This window comes from Carassius gibelio, chromosome B4 (assembly GCF_023724105.1).
Source record: "Carassius gibelio isolate Cgi1373 ecotype wild population from Czech Republic chromosome B4, carGib1.2-hapl.c, whole genome shotgun sequence".
In the NCBI taxonomy this organism is placed as follows: domain Eukaryota; kingdom Metazoa; phylum Chordata; class Actinopteri; order Cypriniformes; family Cyprinidae; genus Carassius; species Carassius gibelio.
This window is the reverse complement of record NC_068399.1, coordinates 19,834,341-19,852,395: the sequence shown is the minus strand read 5'-3', so window position 1 is coordinate 19,852,395 and position 18,055 is coordinate 19,834,341. Positions and strand designations below refer to the sequence as shown.

The 18,055-nt window shown below is 37.7% G+C and overlaps 2 protein-coding genes across 17 annotated transcripts in view; both read right to left on the bottom strand.

The window, feature by feature from the left end:
- Positions 1-291: 291 nt before the first annotated feature.
- On the bottom strand, positions 292-3,695 carry tmbim4 (transmembrane BAX inhibitor motif containing 4). Its single transcript, XM_052555029.1, has 7 exons — positions 3,505-3,695; positions 2,924-3,032; positions 2,703-2,808; positions 2,568-2,601; positions 2,350-2,467; positions 1,900-1,945; positions 292-1,534 (listed from the first exon to the last, which is right to left on the bottom strand). The coding sequence occupies exons 1-7, from the start codon at positions 3,593-3,595 to the stop codon at positions 1,328-1,330; spliced, it is 711 nt and encodes a 236-aa protein (XP_052410989.1). The 5' UTR covers positions 3,596-3,695; the 3' UTR covers positions 292-1,327.
- A 6,565-nt stretch (positions 3,696-10,260) lies between these two features.
- Positions 10,261-18,055, bottom strand: part of LOC127956455 (glutamate receptor-interacting protein 1) — a 237,241-nt gene continuing 229,446 nt past the window's right edge. For 5 of the 16 annotated variants that reach the window (XM_052554366.1, XM_052554371.1, XM_052554362.1 and 2 more), the window contains 6 exons: positions 16,880-16,918; positions 16,485-16,596; positions 16,283-16,327; positions 13,345-13,578; positions 13,106-13,252; positions 10,261-12,836 (listed from right to left, as the gene is read on the bottom strand). In XM_052554366.1, the coding sequence (XP_052410326.1) occupies positions 12,573-12,836; positions 13,106-13,252; positions 13,345-13,578; positions 16,283-16,327; positions 16,485-16,596; positions 16,880-16,918 (841 nt within the window). In that variant the 3' untranslated portion in view covers positions 10,261-12,572. The remainder of the gene's footprint in view (positions 12,837-13,105; positions 13,253-13,344; positions 13,579-16,282; positions 16,328-16,484; positions 16,597-16,879; positions 16,919-18,055) is intronic. The other 11 variants (XM_052554373.1, XM_052554376.1, XM_052554368.1 and 8 more) reach the window with 3 other exon arrangements.

The window sequence follows — 18,055 nt, the reverse complement described above, 5'->3', positions numbered from 1 at the left end:
AGAAACATTCAGATTTTAGATGCCAAGAGATCAATAAATGGTTCAAACTGACCGATTTCAATCAAACACGAAGCAGAGCTCATTTATGATGTCATATTAAAGTGAAAGTATGCAGAAGCTCATACTTGCACTTTGAACATGTGGAGCACTTTGAACATGTGGAACAAGTTATTTTTATCTTTATTATTCTGTGTTTTTTATGCAATGACATGGCCATAGCACTTTGTTATTTTCCTTGACCAATCAGATTCGAGGGTGGTAACTTTCTGTTGTACATGAAAACAACAAATATGGACTCAAATAATTTTATTTAGATTTCTACACCAAAAACATAACATTTTATGACATCTCAGTTTTTATATAACCATTGTGTCCTTAAAAAAAAAATTACAGCAATATATTTGTTTTATGATAATAATTAATATTTCTATTATGATGTTTATTGCACTTTGGATACAGACATATAGAGGTCCCTGAATATTATGTTCTCAATTATTTTGTAATCTTTTGGTTTATTAAAAATGAGCAAACTGACATAATGGAAAATAGTTCGATACATTTGAAAGTGACTGCATGCTGCTTTAACATTGTTTAGTGAATGTTCTATTGTGACACCAAAAACTGCTGCAAATACAACCGTGCTTAACTACATTTGAAAATCTTTGCATTTTGATTTCATAGTTTTTTTTGTTTTTTTTTTTAGTAAGATTGTCTAATTAGAATTTAAGTTATTCATTAAGATCCCACATACAAGTCCAAATTAAAGAAAAGAGTCTCAGGCTTCAAATACAGTTTGTTCCCAATCCATAAACACTGATTCACAACACCACCTAATTAAATATGCAAAATCACCATGGATTACAAGTCACACTACAGTCGACAGAAATCTAATCAACACAGCAGATCAAGTTAAGTTGTACAATCAGGTTTGCAAAATTCATGCGGCCATTAAATTGCAAATACCGATTTGCAAGCTGAAAGTATTCAGCTGGTTGGGAAACTACATCGCAATAAGAGTGTCTTGAGGAGCTTGCTGTTAATGCCCAGTTAGAAGAATAGCACACATACTCCATTAATTCTGAACACTGCAAAAACTGCAATGCAAAGACATTAATGTCTTATATTCAGTGATTTTTTGAAGACTTTTATTCAAATAAATATTTTAGATTGTTGTATACATTTTTTGTGTGCAAATCTGTATTATTTGATTAGTTACAACATTATTTAATTTACATGAAATCTATTAAATGAAAGAATATTATTTTTATACCACTCCCAGCACTGCACCCAGAATTCACTTCAGAAAGTGAAGAGGAGCATCTAACATTCAGTGTTTCTTCATGGAGTCGAGGATGCGCAGGATGTAGATGAACAGGTTGACTATGTCCAGGTACAGATTGATGGATGCCAGGACGTGCTCCTCCGGTGACAGCTTATGCATCAGCAAGTGAGTATCGAAAATAATGAACCCGCAGAACAGCAGAGCTCCAGCCCCAGCGAAGACCAACTCCATCGTGTCATTGTAGAAGAAAAGCTGAAGGACACAGAGTTGCGCAGTTGATGAAATGTGTCTCGAAATTAAATTAAGCCACTTGACTGTACGACTCTTGACAAATTCATGTCAGTCAATTTGATAAATAATAAAAAATAAACTATTTATACAGGTGCATCTCAACAAATTAGAATGTCGTGGAAAAGTTCATTTATTTCAGTAATTCAACTCAAATTGTGAAGCTAATGTATTAAATATATTCGAATGCACACAGACTGAAGTAGTTTAAGTCTTTGGTTCTTTTAATTGTGATGATTTTGGCTCACATTTAACAAAAACCCACCAATATATATAATTAAACTTGTATTAAACCCGGAGTATTCTGTTGAATTTAGCCTTAGACTCACCCTCATAAAGCTTGCAATGATCAAGATCCACAGGCCAGCAAACAGACTAGGAAAAAATATGACCAATTAGGATTTTTTTTTAGCATTTGCATTATAAAAAAAACCAAACAAAGGACAGACAACCTGTTGCAGTAGGTTGCCTATTAAACAGACCAATAATATGACTCTAGACATTCATTTTTCCACCCAGCGACTTCCCATGCCGATGAGTGGACCATGCATCACATCATATAACAGAGTTATGACTCATGGACCCCCATTTTTCTGTTACATTTCATTTTAATGACTGGAAAGAAGAATGTTTCTCCAGAGACAACTTCTGCCACAACGCAAGAACATCATTCCACACAGTTTCAGGAGTAAATGGATTAAAACAATAATTCTTGCACTCAGTTACTGTGATGAATGTGACAGATCCGGGCCTTCAGCGGACGAGAAAGAGAGAATTACCTGGCTCCGAGTTTGCTGAAGTCTCTTTTAGACTGGAAAGTGTAGGCAGTGAGACCCAGGAACACAGCAGACGTGAGCACAAAGGCCTGGAGCACTATGGTGTACTCATAAAATGACACTAAAAGCAGAAAAATATGGGATCAGATGATCCTTCAAGGAAATATCCATTAATATCATGTGAGTGGACTTTTATAAATGAAGAAAATTAATGAACATACCTGCAGTGGCTACAGACAGAGATTCCAACAGAGTCTGCATAAACATTTATAGCCATTACATTACAGTTCTTCATAATATGAAGTGCATAAATATATGCACATACACACCTATATAAAGTTTTGTGGCATACTCACAAATCCAAACAGCAAGTAAAGATTGACGGGGTGCTGGTGACGGTACACAGCCAAGGCAAGGAGAAGGATAAGGGACCCGATAGCAGATATCAACACCAGCACGGGACTGAAAAATGAACACAGTGCATCACGTTGATATATTGACATAGATTAAAGTGCAGTTAGTATCATTTAACAGCCACAATGATGTGGTGAACCTACAGGGGAGGATGTGCTCTTACCTTTCGTGCACAAAGATTTTAATGGGGTTACAGAGCATGAAAAGGGCAGATACAGCAGTGGTGACGATAATCTGCAATGACAGGATGGTGTAGACCTTGCGGAGGAAATCTAAAGAGAAATAACACTTGAGCATCAACTCGGACATATCATGCTACGTTTCCTAAAATTTCACACGAGATGTTTGGCTTCACTGGGTTTATTTATATTTTTAAACAAGATGTCTACCAGTCACACTAAACCTCGATAAGCAGGTTTGACAACTAAATAAGAAACATGTCAGATTTCTAAGAAAACTAATAGTCACATTTTATAGTCTGTTTTCTGAACATTGCAAAGAACTGCAATGCAAATAAATGAATGCGCCTCATGACAGCTGATTTAAGATTGCGCCATAAGTCTCCTGTTTATCTGGACCTCATAAAGAAACACGGTGAAATAAATAATTGAAATGAAACGGGGATCCCACTCCAGCTGTTGTCCATGTTATTCATTTCCTGTCAATGTTCTTAAATGGACTACATTACTGATTACGTAACGTTAGACACCAAAGGCTTTTTAATACATGTAAACTGCGACTCACCCATCCGGATGTGGACACTCGCCGTCGCGACGTTCGTGCCATAATTAAAATCATCCTCAATGGATGATCGCGGATACTTCTCCTCATTCATGTTTGATCGAATTAAACGCGTATTATCTAATCATAAACACAAGAGATAATACGACGCTCTCTACCGTCTCTTTCTGTGGTTTTTATTTTCATGCCATACTACAAAGACGTGCTTACTGCCACCTAGCGGATGATAGAAACCACTAACTGTAAGATTAGTATGCATTTATTTTTATAATACTTGTTTGTTTTTAATAAGGTGTCTAGTGTGGATAGTGAGATATCCTCAAATACACTTTACAGTAAGTAATCTTATAGTTAAGTTATCATTGCGTCAAATGACTGCTAAACAAAACGTATAAAACAAAACATTTCACTGACTGTCAAATGCCCATGTAACACTAAATTATTAAAGATAATAATATAAAACCTGTAGCGAAATAATACAGCTTTATAATTGACTTTGGTAATATAAATACTTATTTTATCCAAAAAGTAAACCTACTTCCACTCTGAAGTATCAAGGAAGCAAGCATAATGATTGATTGAATCGGTTCTAGTTAATGAATCATTAGCTGGTTAGTAACTGTGTGAATGATTCGCGATTCAGTCAGTATCGTTTAGACCGTTCATACAGCTATTTAACTACGTGACGAGGTAAAACTGTAAGGCGAAACGAATACAAAGTACAAAAACAGTAGATAAAGTAGAAATATTTACTTATCCTTGGAAAAGAAGCCTGAACGTGATGAAAAAGATAATGATTTAGTCCAACCCCTGCAGCTTGTGAACGACTCCGGTACAGGCATTTTCCAAACAAATAACTGAAACACGAAAAGGTACCAAAAATACCAAAAATTAACACAATGTCATATGATAAATGAATACATTTAAGACCTATATCATTGTCTTTATCATTACCTAGCCTATTCTTTGAAGCTTTGAAGCACCATTTAAATATCATGACAACAATTTTATAACTTATTGTGAATTTTGATAGCTTTATGGATCATTTTCACATCAAAATGGCTTGGATCCAGTTTATAGCCTCTAATGTTTTTCATAAGTGTATGGTAGCCTAGTTGGCATTCTTAAATATGAAACACACTTTTAGTATTACAAGGATGTATCTTGGTGAAATTGTAATCTATGTTGTGGACATGTATTGTTGTATTTAAGAATAATTTTTGCAGATATTATTTTGATATTGTCAACACAGTCAAGACAGGATTTTTTAAAATAAAATATTGATGAAAAAGAGAGGGCACTTACATTATTGTGTTCAAAATCTACAAGAAACACAAAAATGACCAAATGATGCTGGTCACATGGTGTTGTAATAAACTTTTTATCCACTTGGTTTATTTATTTTTCTGCCATGCAGATTTTAGAAATTTATTATAGATAATGTTGACTAGCATTTTTATTCATTATTTTGAACTTACGGCCCTTTCATGTCAAAAATAGACATGTAGATATCAGGGTCATTTCTTCTTTTTTTTTTTGATAAGCTGTTCACATAATGGATAAGAAAAATTGTTAGAAAGATATATAATCAACATCAGTGGACATGAAATGTACTCTAAATTATAGAATGACAAATCCTCTTATGCGGACACTTATTGGCAATTTTTTTAACCCTCAATATTACCTCTTTCTTGGACACCATGCATTTTTTTTTAAGTCTCCTTTAACTACTTTTAAGCATATAAGGTTACTTAGATGTAGACCTTGTGACAACCTCACTGGTCTTCCTGATTGATACAATTCCTGACATATGACAATGTAAATGAGAATAAAAACGAAATTTGGAAGACTAGTTTTGCATTTTCTAAAATTACCAATCATCCCCCAAACACTCTGTTTTGCTGCCCCACCAGATTTGCACCTCTAAGTATACACAGGATCATTCAGGAGATGACCTTGGAGGACATGAATTAGCACACATCCAAATTAAATCCCGATTGTACTTTACATAATTCATTCCAAACGCCTTAAATTTAAATTTCCCAACAGGTACGCTGGAGAATCCACACAGTCTTCTGTCATCTCTTTTCCATTCTCAGAGGGGTTTCCTGCACCTGCTTCCTTCCTTTGTGGTGCTAATCAGCTAATACAAGTAAGTAAAAGACCCCGCGGAGAGCTCCACCTCATATTAAACCAACATACGCTCATACTCAGACCATCCATTGCGCTATTTTTAATATTCCACTTATTTTATAACCCCAGCAGTTAGTGCAAAGTAATTTCCTTAAGGTTTAATTACAACCTCATCTCCAAAGAGAATACTGTTGTCTTTCTCTTTTGTGTGCTGGTTTGGGCCATGTAATGACATGCCGGTGGGATTTGTTTAGTGCCAGAGTTGCTGCATAAGTTGCTCACAGTATCTCTTGGGCATGCTTAACAAAATGCATCACTGCCGTTGCTTTCCCTCAGGAGCTTGAGGTGGAAGCCAGCTCTTTATGGAGTCCACACAGCATTTCATTAAAGTCTATCTAGAGCCAGCCTCGGGGACATGGCCACATAATTCATTTGGAAGTACACTGTCTCCTGCATCCCCTGTATGTGTTTCTGAGTAACCTTATGGCTTATCGCATCCAGGGGATGCTTTCCATCACATTTCTTTCATGTGGCACATAGCACTGGCTCCTTTTCTATTTCCAATCCTTGTTTTTCCTTTTACACCATATCAGCTATTATAGGCTAATAGATAAAGTATAGTTATATAACCAGCAATCTTAAAGGAATATTTCACCCCAAAATGAAAATTTGCTGAAAATGCACTCAACTTCAGGGCATCCAAGATGTAGATGAGTTTGTTTCTTCATCAAAACAGATTTGGAGAAATTTAGCTTTACGTCACTTGCTCATCACTGGTTCCACTGCAATGAATGGGTGCCGTCAGATTGAGAGATAAAATAGCTGATAAAAGCATCACAACAAGTGAACCAAATGACTTCGGTCCATTAACAAACTGTGAAGTGAAAATCTGTGTGTTTGTAAGAATTTTTTTTATAATTAATGGAATTTAACTTTAAATGGTGAATATTTCGGGACGTAATCAATAAGTGAAAAAGTCCATCCCCTGCTGTCCTCTCTCATCAAAATCGACCAACATATTTATTTAGACCGGTTTTGGTTTTTAAACAGAATAGAATTAAATAGAAATAAAAACAAAACAGAATTTCTAAACTAATTCTAAATAGAATAAACGGTCTGTGCATATTTCTCTCCTGATTCAAATGAGACAAATCTTTCAATGGAGAAAGCAATTCTATGAATAGAGCACTCGTATTTGAAAATATGGTTTATGGTTAAAAACCTCTTGATTTGTTTATTACAAACATATTGATTTTTGCTTTACAAGACACTTATTCTGATGCCAACCCATTCATCGTAAAAGGTCCACTGGTGAGCAAGTGATGTAATGTGTCTATACAATCTGAAGAACATATCTAATGTTCAGATGAAGAAACAAACTCATCTTCATCTAGTATGGCCTAAGGTTGAGTAATTTCGTGGTGAGCTATTCCTTTAAGGCAAAGAAGGTTTTAAAATCATCATGCAGGCCGAGGAAGATAGCCTATCTTTAATTTGAAAGTGTTTTTGTAACAGCTGGTGTGATTCAAAATAGATCATCTTTAATTTCCAACATGCACTATTCATCTTCATTATATAGAGTAATTCTTGTTACACAAAAACAGCTCTTAAGTAGATTTAAATTACAGTACCACCAAAAGCTTTAGAAAAATAAACAACCTTGGTAATCATAACTGCTTGTGAGTCTGTACCCCGAGTGAGCACCAGATGGAGCTCTCCCTTCTAACAGCAAACGTGACGCAACCAGAGGAGTTTTAGGAAAGCTGCTTGTCAAGCTGTAAGCTGCTTATAATTTAAAGTAGTAGAAATGGTTCAAACGAGTGAAAGCTTAATGGTTATGTATCTCTGCTTCTAAGAGAAGAGATAGTGAGATCAATCCCACTCCATCAGCACTGCTCCTTGAGCATGACACTCACCACTTGCTTACTCAGGGAGACAAGAGCTGCAAATGCTTTTCTGAATGGAAAGCATCTGCTAGCCAAATGACAGTCAAGTAGCAAGTCTGCAGACTTTACATAATCAGCTGTCTGTATGCTAAGCTAACTCAAACCGACATCAATAGTCATTAATGTCTATGACATTAATCATACTGTGATTTTGACACATATCGTAATGTAACTAGGCACTAGAAGTTCTTTGAGTCCTAATATAGTAATAGTAACGTACTGAACTCTAATCGATGCCTCTCTGCCATAGACACCCATTTAAAAAGCCAAGCCGTTCTCATTTGAGAGAGAATGAGATGAAAAAGTATCTCTCAAGTATCGCACACCAGACGTGTCATTGTATACTCGCCTATTCAAGTTTAAAGGAGACCTGTTATGCCCATTTTTACGATATGTAATAAGTCTCAGGTATCCCTAGAATGTGAAGTTCCTGCTCAAAAAACCCCACAAATGATTTTTCGTAGCATTTTGAAAATGCACCGTCGTCGCTTGCGAAAACACAGTGGCAGTGTCGTGGGTGGAAATGTGCAGATTAAGGGGCGGCAATATTATAATTATAATATCACCTTTCTATGCCACGGGGAGAGCGAAATCCGAGCGGCTTGTTTTTTCACAGGCTTGCAGACAAATTTACTGGATTGTTCTTTTTCATGTTTTCTGGGGTGGAAGAAGCAACAGAGACCTGCTTATAGCATTTAAACATGGAAAAAGTCATGTGTCACCTTTAAGGAGGCAATTCAAAGAAGTGAATCTAATCAATTATAGGTCTAAACAGGCAAAAGTGAACTTCTAAAATGAACCAAATGGCATCAGTGAGTTTCAATTTAGATTTAGTTAGAACAAAAACCGTGCAAACCTAAAAAGAAAGGGCAATCAATATTACTATTCCATATGAAGCAGACAATATTCAAGCCAAGAAACCAATTTATTAGTGGAAAGTGCACTCTTGCAGCCAAGGGTGAAATCAGTATGTACAAATATTTATCTCAAATAATTGTAAATGCAGTTGAATGGAAAATGATATGAGTGATGTGGCAGGAATTGATAGTGGAAGGCACATTCTTAAGATGTGGTGCTTCTCGTCCAGGGTGTGACCCTCTTTGCACTTAATTTTGATAATGTTGGAGGCGCTTGTTTGAAGGGCTTGATTTATGAATAATAACAAGTGAAAGAAATTAATATTATTTATAATTTCATATTCAGATGATGTTAAAGAGCCAGTAAGATGAAAATTCTAAGCTTCCTATCACTGTTTATAAGTCCTGTACATTAGGTTTAAATCCATCCAAGGTTAAAAAACATTGTCATTTTGTCAAAATATCATTTTAAAATTACCTCAATTCTCAGAGATCCCCAAATGGTCCGCACGAAGCTGTTAAAAAAATTCAGTTTCCTTAAACCCCACCTTTCGGTAGCATACTGTGTTCTGATTGGTCAACTGACATAGTTTTGATTGGTTGTTCCGCACATAACTTCACGGTAAACAATGCGTTAGCATCTGTTTGGGGTGAATTATGTCTTATTCCTCTTACCGCTAAAGCAAACAGTAAAATAAAAAACTTGAACAGTCTCACTGCTTTTTCTTCTGTGTGGGTGTATTCAAGCCGCGCGCTTCAGTTTGAATCTGAATAGCGCGTTCAGCGTGGGGGCGTGGTCACATTAGATATAACGAAGGGAGACATGAAAAACAGACATCGCGTTGTTTTCATATGGATTACTTTATCACAGAATATCTGTTTTCGGCAGCACTTGTTTAGTTTTAAAGTAGACATGTCAAACTTTCTATAGATATCTCTCTCATGTCTCTTCGTTGAGTATTCACTGAGTTACAGTTCATTTTAATGACGTGTTTGTAAATGAAGATCAGCGCAGACAGGCTGCAGACAGCACACATACTGATAAGACGCTCGGGAGAAAACAGATACATAACTTCATAATCATACTTCGCGTTGTGATTCGGAGATGCTTGTTGGTCTAAATAAAGTTGGTAATGAACCCTCTTTTATGGCCAAACGCTTTGAAAATCCCGCTGTACTCACCGAGATTAGAAAAGCAGTCATAAGTGAAATGTTGTGAACACAACAAAAGGGATTTGTTGTACTGCTCTGGTGTTGTGGTAAAAATGAATTTTAGCCATTGGTTCTTCTGATCTTCATTCTTTGGCAGTGAAAATAAAACAAACTTGCCTTTACAATTAAAAACACACTGTCTCCTCGACATGATGCTATCACACCAACCAGAGCGTCTGTGTGTGGGGGGGGGGCAGGTCAGAGTTCTGTTACTCCCAACACGGTAGGCGGAGATTATTATGCAAAGTGCTCCTAGTGACGTACATAGAGATGGGCAAAAGATTTGAAATCTATAACGACTTGTTTCAGCGATTCAGAGTCGACTCCTTACTTTAGAAGCCAATAACTTTATAAATCGTGTACTTTTTGGTTTAATTACTTTGCACATTGTTTACACTGATGGACAGCTACATCATACACTGTAATACATGTAATTTTTGATTTCCCATCTGTGTGGCTCTTTAAGTTCATTGTTCACTGTATAATTTTGTCGTTTACTATCTGCTTTTATCCTAAATCTGTACTGTTATGTCAATGTGAGTGGCAGGGGATCTTTAAATTGTATAACATAAATGTCTGATTAAATCAAAAGAGCATTTCGGTGCCATCTCTTCACTCGGCATGTTGTTTTATTGTTTCTCTGTTCGTCGGCCATACAAAGGATTACAGCTGTAGGAATCCCCAAATTTATACATACACGATAAACATCATGCTAACAAAGTATTAAATTTGTACAAAAATACTTTACAGCTCATAATACCTGTCCATTAGAAATAAAAATACAATATTTTAGGGACATAACCGTGACATTGAATCATAAAATTATTTTATACTGAAAATGAACACCCACTATTTTAACTGGCAGTGCTTGACTTCACTAAACGTTTCCACAAATGGAACATAAAAATGACTTGTTTCACTTGACCGGCGTCTATTTGCAGTAACACAGTGAAGTGTTGTAACAAACATGGGTCAAGGTCAAGGAAAGCGTAATGAAAGTGACAACTAACTTTTGAATCAGGGCTTGAAAACCATAATTCAAGATTTGTTTTAAGCGAATTGAGAAACATGAGTTTGGGGAATGAACCCGTACCTGAAAGTTTATCAGAACAACAAAAGACACCTTTTCATCATCGTCAGACGTTCTCCATCAAGTGGGCTTGATGAGGTTTTTGTTCGGTTCAGGAGTTGGACCACAATGTGCCATTAGAAAATAGTGAGTAGACAGGATCTTTGAGCATTGACAACGAGGGTGACGTCACTCAATCAAAAGCACAGTTTCACACAGGTGGGTGAGGGTCTTCATTGCCATTAGCAGCTTACTTATGGCATTTTTTTTTCTTTACTAACATTATTTATTTCCAAGTAGAGCTACAAATGAGATGTTTATTGGTCTACCACGTATGGTAGAATGAATCCATTCTCTCATGATTTGACACTTCATTTTTTTTCTCTTTACAAATGGATTGCGTACCCTTTGGGCTTACACAGTCTGGAAAAAAATATCAGATGAGACATTTAAACCATAACAGTACCATACACAAATTACCATAATGATTGATAACTATTTTAAACAATGTGGGGAGGAATACAGAAATCTTTTCAGGATTTTTTTTTTTTTACTCATGGACATCAACCCCATGCTTGCATTTTGTCATAAGTGGATACTGCAAATTTAAGCAAATGAGATGAATTTGTTCGCCGTAATATTCTCATTTATCACAGACAGCGGAGTAAACAATATGCGAGTACCTACTTGAACGCCTGCCGTTTTCATTTAGGAGATTGATGTTGGAATAAATAAGCTGTTCTATCATTTGGGCCAATGATGGATTTTCTCAAAATGTGGGGCGAGAGTCTGGAGACCGCAGACCTACGGCGATTACCTATCAAAGTGCAGAGTTTCCGAACTGTATGACCTTCTCCATGCCATCAATCTGCTTCGGTACACGGTCGATAGTGACCACATGTTAACCAGCTATCGCCCAGAAACACACGCATCCCTTATAAATCATCCGCCTCGATTCATAAAAATAGACATCTGTCCAATTTCAAGATAAGGTGCCTTTGTGCCACCCTCTATTATATGAGCGACATTGGATTTCATATTTACGTTGATATAGCAGACAGTGAACCGAAACATGGTGTTTTTCATGTAGCCAAGCGCTTGTGGGTTTTTTTTTTTTGGACAGAAGTACTACAAAATAGATCATTAAAAGGTCTCATGCATTAGGCTATAACCCATATTCAGTCACAATTGAAAAATGGCTACCGAATTCATTGTGCTGATTTTTTTTCCCCATAACAGCTGTATAATCTCTCGAAGAAAAGGGATCTGACCTTGGCATCAGATAGAAGGAAATACACGGACATACACTATACGCACACTTGTGTTTCAGTATCACAAAATAGGAGGATCGACAGTTGCGTTTCAAACGAGAAACTTTGACAGACTTCGTGGAGGCTTGCGTAATAAAGTCCCGGGACACGCGCGCACTCATTCAAACTCACACAAATACGGACAATCACAGAGTGGCCAGTCCGATATCGTAAGTAAAAGTCTCAGTGTTGCTTTTATGCATTCTTTTTTTGAGTCCTCCTCAAAACTATTCTCGTTTATTGGCAATAAAAATTAGGGATGGCACTGTTTCAGGTTTTTTTTCCCCCCACAATTTGGTTTTCCAAGAGGTCAGTGTGGTCTTCGCCGCCATTTTCACAGGGTAAAAACACCCAGCTTGTCAGGAAAGGACCTCTTAGTCATGGTGGTTCATGCTCTGACTTAGAAAAGGGACTGGGTGTGTGCTATAGGACAACAGGCCCCTCTTGTTTTCCTCCACTAGAGGGAGCCGTTTTAGGGAGGGGAGGTTTCGCTTTAGCACCATGAGGAGAAGCGCTCCACTGCAGGCACCTGGGAGGAGTTATGCTATAAAGTATTGTTGGGGTCTCTGTCCTCTAGTCCCACTAGCGTAGAGTTGTGCTGGCCCTGCTCCAGCCCCGCGGTGGGCTGCTCGAGAGGGTCCCTGGGGTCAGTCCAGTTTGCTGCCTCGTCATTGGACAAAGGGTTTAGTTCCGAGGGCTGCGAGGAAACCGGGTTTCGGCTTATGACTAGATCCAGTTTGTTCCCGGACTCTGCTATAAGAGGAACCACTAAGCAGCAGTCAAAGTCTCTAGTCCGGACGTGGTTTATCTATGACACAAAACAAGCATAAATTTAGATAACTGTTTCTGTACTCAGGGTCCTATGATCTTGCCTTCTATGCAGAAAACACAGAATTGTGAAATCTAGTCATGAAAATGGAATTTACTTCATAATGGAGAATCTGGCAAATATTGGACGAATAATTTTGAAGTTGGACTGTACACATAATTAATTAGCAATATGAACGGTGTCTGTGAATATTAGGAAATAAATAGCCACACAACAAAAAGAAAGCCTTTTAAATAAATGTCAATCACCTGTAGCAGTCTATCGTATGGCTTGAGTCCTCCGATTTCAGCAGGGCCACCTGGACGGATATTGTTTACATAAACCCCCTTCTCCAAGACTCCGTCAGACACGCTAAACCCGAAGTCCTCAGGGTCCGAGTCCTTCAAAAGGCTCACCTATGAATGTGGGAGCAGTTTCACACATTAAGCCTGCTGTATAGCTATTTTATCATGAAATGACCAAAAAAAAAAAAAAACTGTATTCCCACCTTATGAAGCTCAACCGGGTTTGGCGACATGATGTCTTTGATCTCCTGCTTCATTCTCCTCATGGCGAAAGCCTTTCTGCCGACGTCAGTGGGCAGCGTGTTGCTGCGGTTGGCCTGTGTGTATTGTGTTTTGTTGCTGCCACGTTCCTGAAAGCTAGCCTGGCGGCCCAGATGGCTTCGGGTGGGCGCAGGATCGTGGTTTAAACTCAAAGAGCTGCCCGACATGATGGTGGCCTACAGGGAAAACCATGAGGAACGGAACTGAGTATGAATAAAAATAAGCTATGAGAAGGTTATAAAGCAAAATGTATTCAAAACACACTTTTAAGTAAATTTAAGTGTTCAAAACTACTGTTCAAAAGTTTTTTTTGTTGTATTTTATGTTTAAAAATGTATACTTTTATTCAGCAAAGATGTATTCAATTGATCAAAAGTGACAAGTAAAGACATTTATAAAGTTTCAAAAGATTTCTATTTCAAAAAATGCTGCTCTTTTAAACTTTGTATTCATCAAAGAAAACTGAAAACAATAAGTTTTACAATATTATTGTTTTACTGTATTTTTGATCAGCTGAATGCAGCTTGGTGAGCTTAAGATGCTTTTAAAACATCACCTAAAAAATTCTTACCAACTCCAAACTTTTGAACAATTACATTACATTGACAGTGAAACACCAATAAACACTCTTTATGTCAGTTAGTTAACAAAATGCTGATGGACGATACACAAACGTTTAGTAACATGCATTTTCACACACTAATGGGTGGTTTGAACCTCTTTGACTTCCACCATGGCAAGCCATGGCAATAATTCAACTTTTTTTAAAAATGTTTCTTGAAGTCCTTTGAAGATGATCTTCATAAAGAACCCAGGTCTGGTTCGTCTTTTGCTTAGGACAATACTACACAAGATTGAACTGTTTCCACATCAATAAGCCTTGCTGCAGCTCTTCCATCATGCTTAGCATGAGCCCACATGCCTTCGTTCTCTTCAATCCACCGTCATTTGCTAGTTTGCGTGAATCTCACCCAAACTGCACGGAATGGGATTCCAGGTTAATGACAGGTGACCACACAAAAGAGGTAAGTCTTCTAAGCGATGGATTTGTGGTAAGCAGCATAAATAAAATCATTAAACCGGTGATCAGACATGTAAATCATGCATCTTGACACCACATTCAATCAATTCAGCATGTGAAAAATGAAAACGTGTGACTTTCGTACAATGTTTTTCGGGCAGTTTCAACCTAAATATTACATTCTACGGACACAAACCAGAGGCAAACACTTTCATCGAATCCAATTAGGGCCAAAGGGTACATTCAGCGGAAAAGGCATTTTATCGCATTTCCACAGACAAGTGGGATGGAAAGTGAAGAGCTTTCAAAGCGATTCCTAACGTTGAGTACTAAAAGCTTGTCTGCGCTGTCGGCTACTCGTGGTCTGCATTTAACTTAAGGTACCTGATAAAGCGAAGGCAAGAAAATCAATCTGCTTTCATGAAACGTTTCAAGGCTGGCCACAAAGCATGTCAAATCCAACAATGTGTGACATGACAGCAGATATAATCTACTGAAAGACATTGACAAAAAATAAAATGTAATTAACAGCAGGCTAAAGCCATTTTCCCAGAAATTTGTGCAGTTATTTTAATCATTAAACCATTCCATCCACCTTTTATCCATCTTTTATTGTATTTAAAGGAATATTTCACGCAAAGATTATAATTCTGTCATTATTTACAGACCCTTATGTTGTTCCAAACCCATATTTCTTCCACATTAAAAGGCATTTTTAGGCAAAAACACTGTCAAGCTCCACAAAATCATCATAAAAGTAATGATTAAAAATGACTTAAATGTAATGACTTAAAGTCATGAGTAATAACTTAAAGTCATCAAAAGCCATAGTTTTGTGTCTCGTCCTTCATGGATCTCAAATCTAATCTCGTTCGCATCAAGTTAACTTGTAAAAACACTATACGAACTTTGCACAAATAAAACGTATTGAATCTGTCACCTGAATTTCACCTTTACACATTGTGTGCGAATACATGATGTCGAGGTTGATGAGAGATACTGCCGTGTACTTTGAGGCAGAGCCAAACGTGGCAATATTTCGATTCTTATTGGCATATTCAGTTCTCGTTAAGAGTCAAGCATCCCACTAGATGAGGATCTGCTTTATGGTGGGAAGATAACCGCAATGAGAAACTCAGACGACGCATATCAGACTGATATCAGTGTGTCCCTGTGCCGTCAGAGCACATTTTCTTCACAGCAGGCTCTGCTGTTAACAGGCGAAGACTTTCACCACTTGTTTTTCTGAGTAACAACATTTGGAACGATAACAATGTGATGGCCTTAAAATAGACAGAATTTGTTCATTAGTCTAATGACTGCAACCTAGTTTTCCAATGTTTTTTTTTCACAAGCTCTGAGTGAATGCAAATGTTTTTTTTTTAATTGTTATTTTACAAAAAAAGTGTTTGTATTGGCACAGTTTCTGACCAATGAATTATTTGTGATATTTAGGGGTTTTGAAATAAAATAAAAATAAAAATGCTGAAAAACTTCAAATCTTAAAAACAAAAAAACTGAAATTGTTACCTTGGTACTAACTGAAATAAGATATGTTTAGAATGACTCAATACCTATCTCTTATATGAATGTAAATAAGCTTGGAAAAACATAATTGTGAATAAATGAAGACAGAATCTTGGTGAACTACACCTTTAACAGGTCATAATTCATCTCGAATGCACCCCTAGGATCTGAAGTGGATGCCAGTAGTGGTTGTCTGTTAGCCCCCCCCCCCCCCCCCAACCCTTTTCAAGCAGGCCCCCAGCGAGAGACCCTGAGGCCATTAGCACGAGAAGAACACTTGGGTGCCAGCGATACAAGCAAAAGAGTAAGCCTAAAGAAAGGAAAAGGGGTACCAAGATGGCCAGGTTTCTCTTATTCAGAAGCCTGTCTGGCTTGTCCTGGAAAAAGAAGGAGCTGTTACACAAAACCAGGGTTGGTACAGCATGCTACTGAAAAAAGATTGTGAAGTGTGGTTGATGAATTGGAAGAGATAGAGGATGAATGTAGGTAAAGGGGAATGAACACAAATGGATGCCATTTTTCTGCCCGAGTTACCTCAAGTTCTCGCAGGATCCCGGATTGGCCGCATGTTTCCAGGTCTTCTAGTGCTTGGGACCAGAAGTTCTCTTCCTGGTCTGGCTCAGTCCCGTCGTGTCCCACAGTGAACCTGTTTGAAACACAAACGAGACGTTTTAACCACCTGGTACGTCAAAAAAGCAGCAGCCAATGAGCAGGCAGGCGTGATGAACGCAAGGGACAACCAATGATCTGTGCAGGCTATGGTGGGGCTCTTAAAGAGAGACACATACACACACACCCGGTGCGATCGGACACACTGTGATGGGTGGTGATGTCCTGGTGGATTGTGGGGCTTTGGGTTATGAAGTGAAAGGGCCGGATTGGTTCGGGGAAGCAGTGCAGGTTAACAGGCACACAGCACTGAACCTCACCTGCTGTCTGAGATTAAACCGGTGGGCAGCGTGGATGCCCTGTAATGGGAGATCAGCTTCAATCAATAACACAAACGTCAAACCAGTTCACTCAGTCTGTCACAGTGTTTTAGACTTGACATCTTGTATAGAACACATTTTGAGGGCCTTCATTTAAAAACCATTATAAAACCATTCTCAAATGACAAAGAAATATGTACTGGAGAAGACGAGGGAAGTTTTGCATTATGTAGTTCAGAATGCTGACAATATTTGAAACGACCGATGCTGAAGTTGCAGTAGTCTCTTCTCCTTAGAACAAGTTTATATTCTGTTTTTCTAGAGTATGTTTGATATGTTTTCTAGATGATCTGTTGTAGCTCCATTTGTAGTGGTTTAATGTAAACATGAAATGGTCTGCATTCATTGTACCTCAATATTAGAGTGATACAAAAAAATTCATTCAGTTCACCCCTGATTTGATTCATCAGAATTTAACTGGGTTGTGAAAAGTTGGCACAGTATGCACAGATGAACTGTGCATTAAAAAACTAATGAAATGAGGTCAGCTTTGATTTCATGTTCACTTTAAGGCAGCTCACAGTCACCATTAAATGGAAACGGTACAATCCTGTGAAGAAAACTCAACGGGTGATCATAACTCCAGTGTCAGCTAAATACTTTAAAAAGGCCTTTTTCCTTCCTAAGAGCCGCTGGCTTCATTACTGTGCATAGGGGCGCTTTATGTCTTTGATCTACAGTACAATGAATGTGAATTACAAATATCCAGTGGTATGAGCCAACAAAGAATAAAGTGGAATCACCCCAGAAATGATCGATCAAAGCTCCAGTAACATCGCGTTTGACAATACAATGTGCTGCAGATTGTACCGCGCAGATCAGTTATTATGACTGAGAGTCACATTTTGGGTTGAAACGAAGACTATTACACACAGAATTCAGAGAAATGTTGCTGAAGACCCACTTAATGTGAATATTAAAGTCAGTTCACTTTTGGAGATTGTTTTGATGGCCTTGTATGAGATTGTCTTTTGAATTTAATGAATTTCAGAAGTCAACAAAACATTTTTATAGACATGGTTAAGTAGCACTGACTTGGCACAATGCCTTTTGTAGAGTCTGGCACTAAGCTAGTCCATGATTCAGTGGATACTGACACTTCAGTACTTCATTTTT

Coding starts and splice junctions, on each gene's coding strand:
- tmbim4 (XM_052555029.1), bottom strand. CDS start 3,595: ATGAATGAGGAGAAGTATCCGCGATCATCCATTGAGGATGATTTTAAT. Junction 1,946..2,349: donor TTCAGCAAACTCGGAGCCAG/GTAATTCTCTCT, acceptor ATTTTTTCCTAG/TCTGTTTGCTGGCCTGTGGA. Junction 1,535..1,899: donor TCATTGCAAGCTTTATGAGG/GTGAGTCTAAGG, acceptor TGTGTCCTTCAG/CTTTTCTTCTACAATGACAC.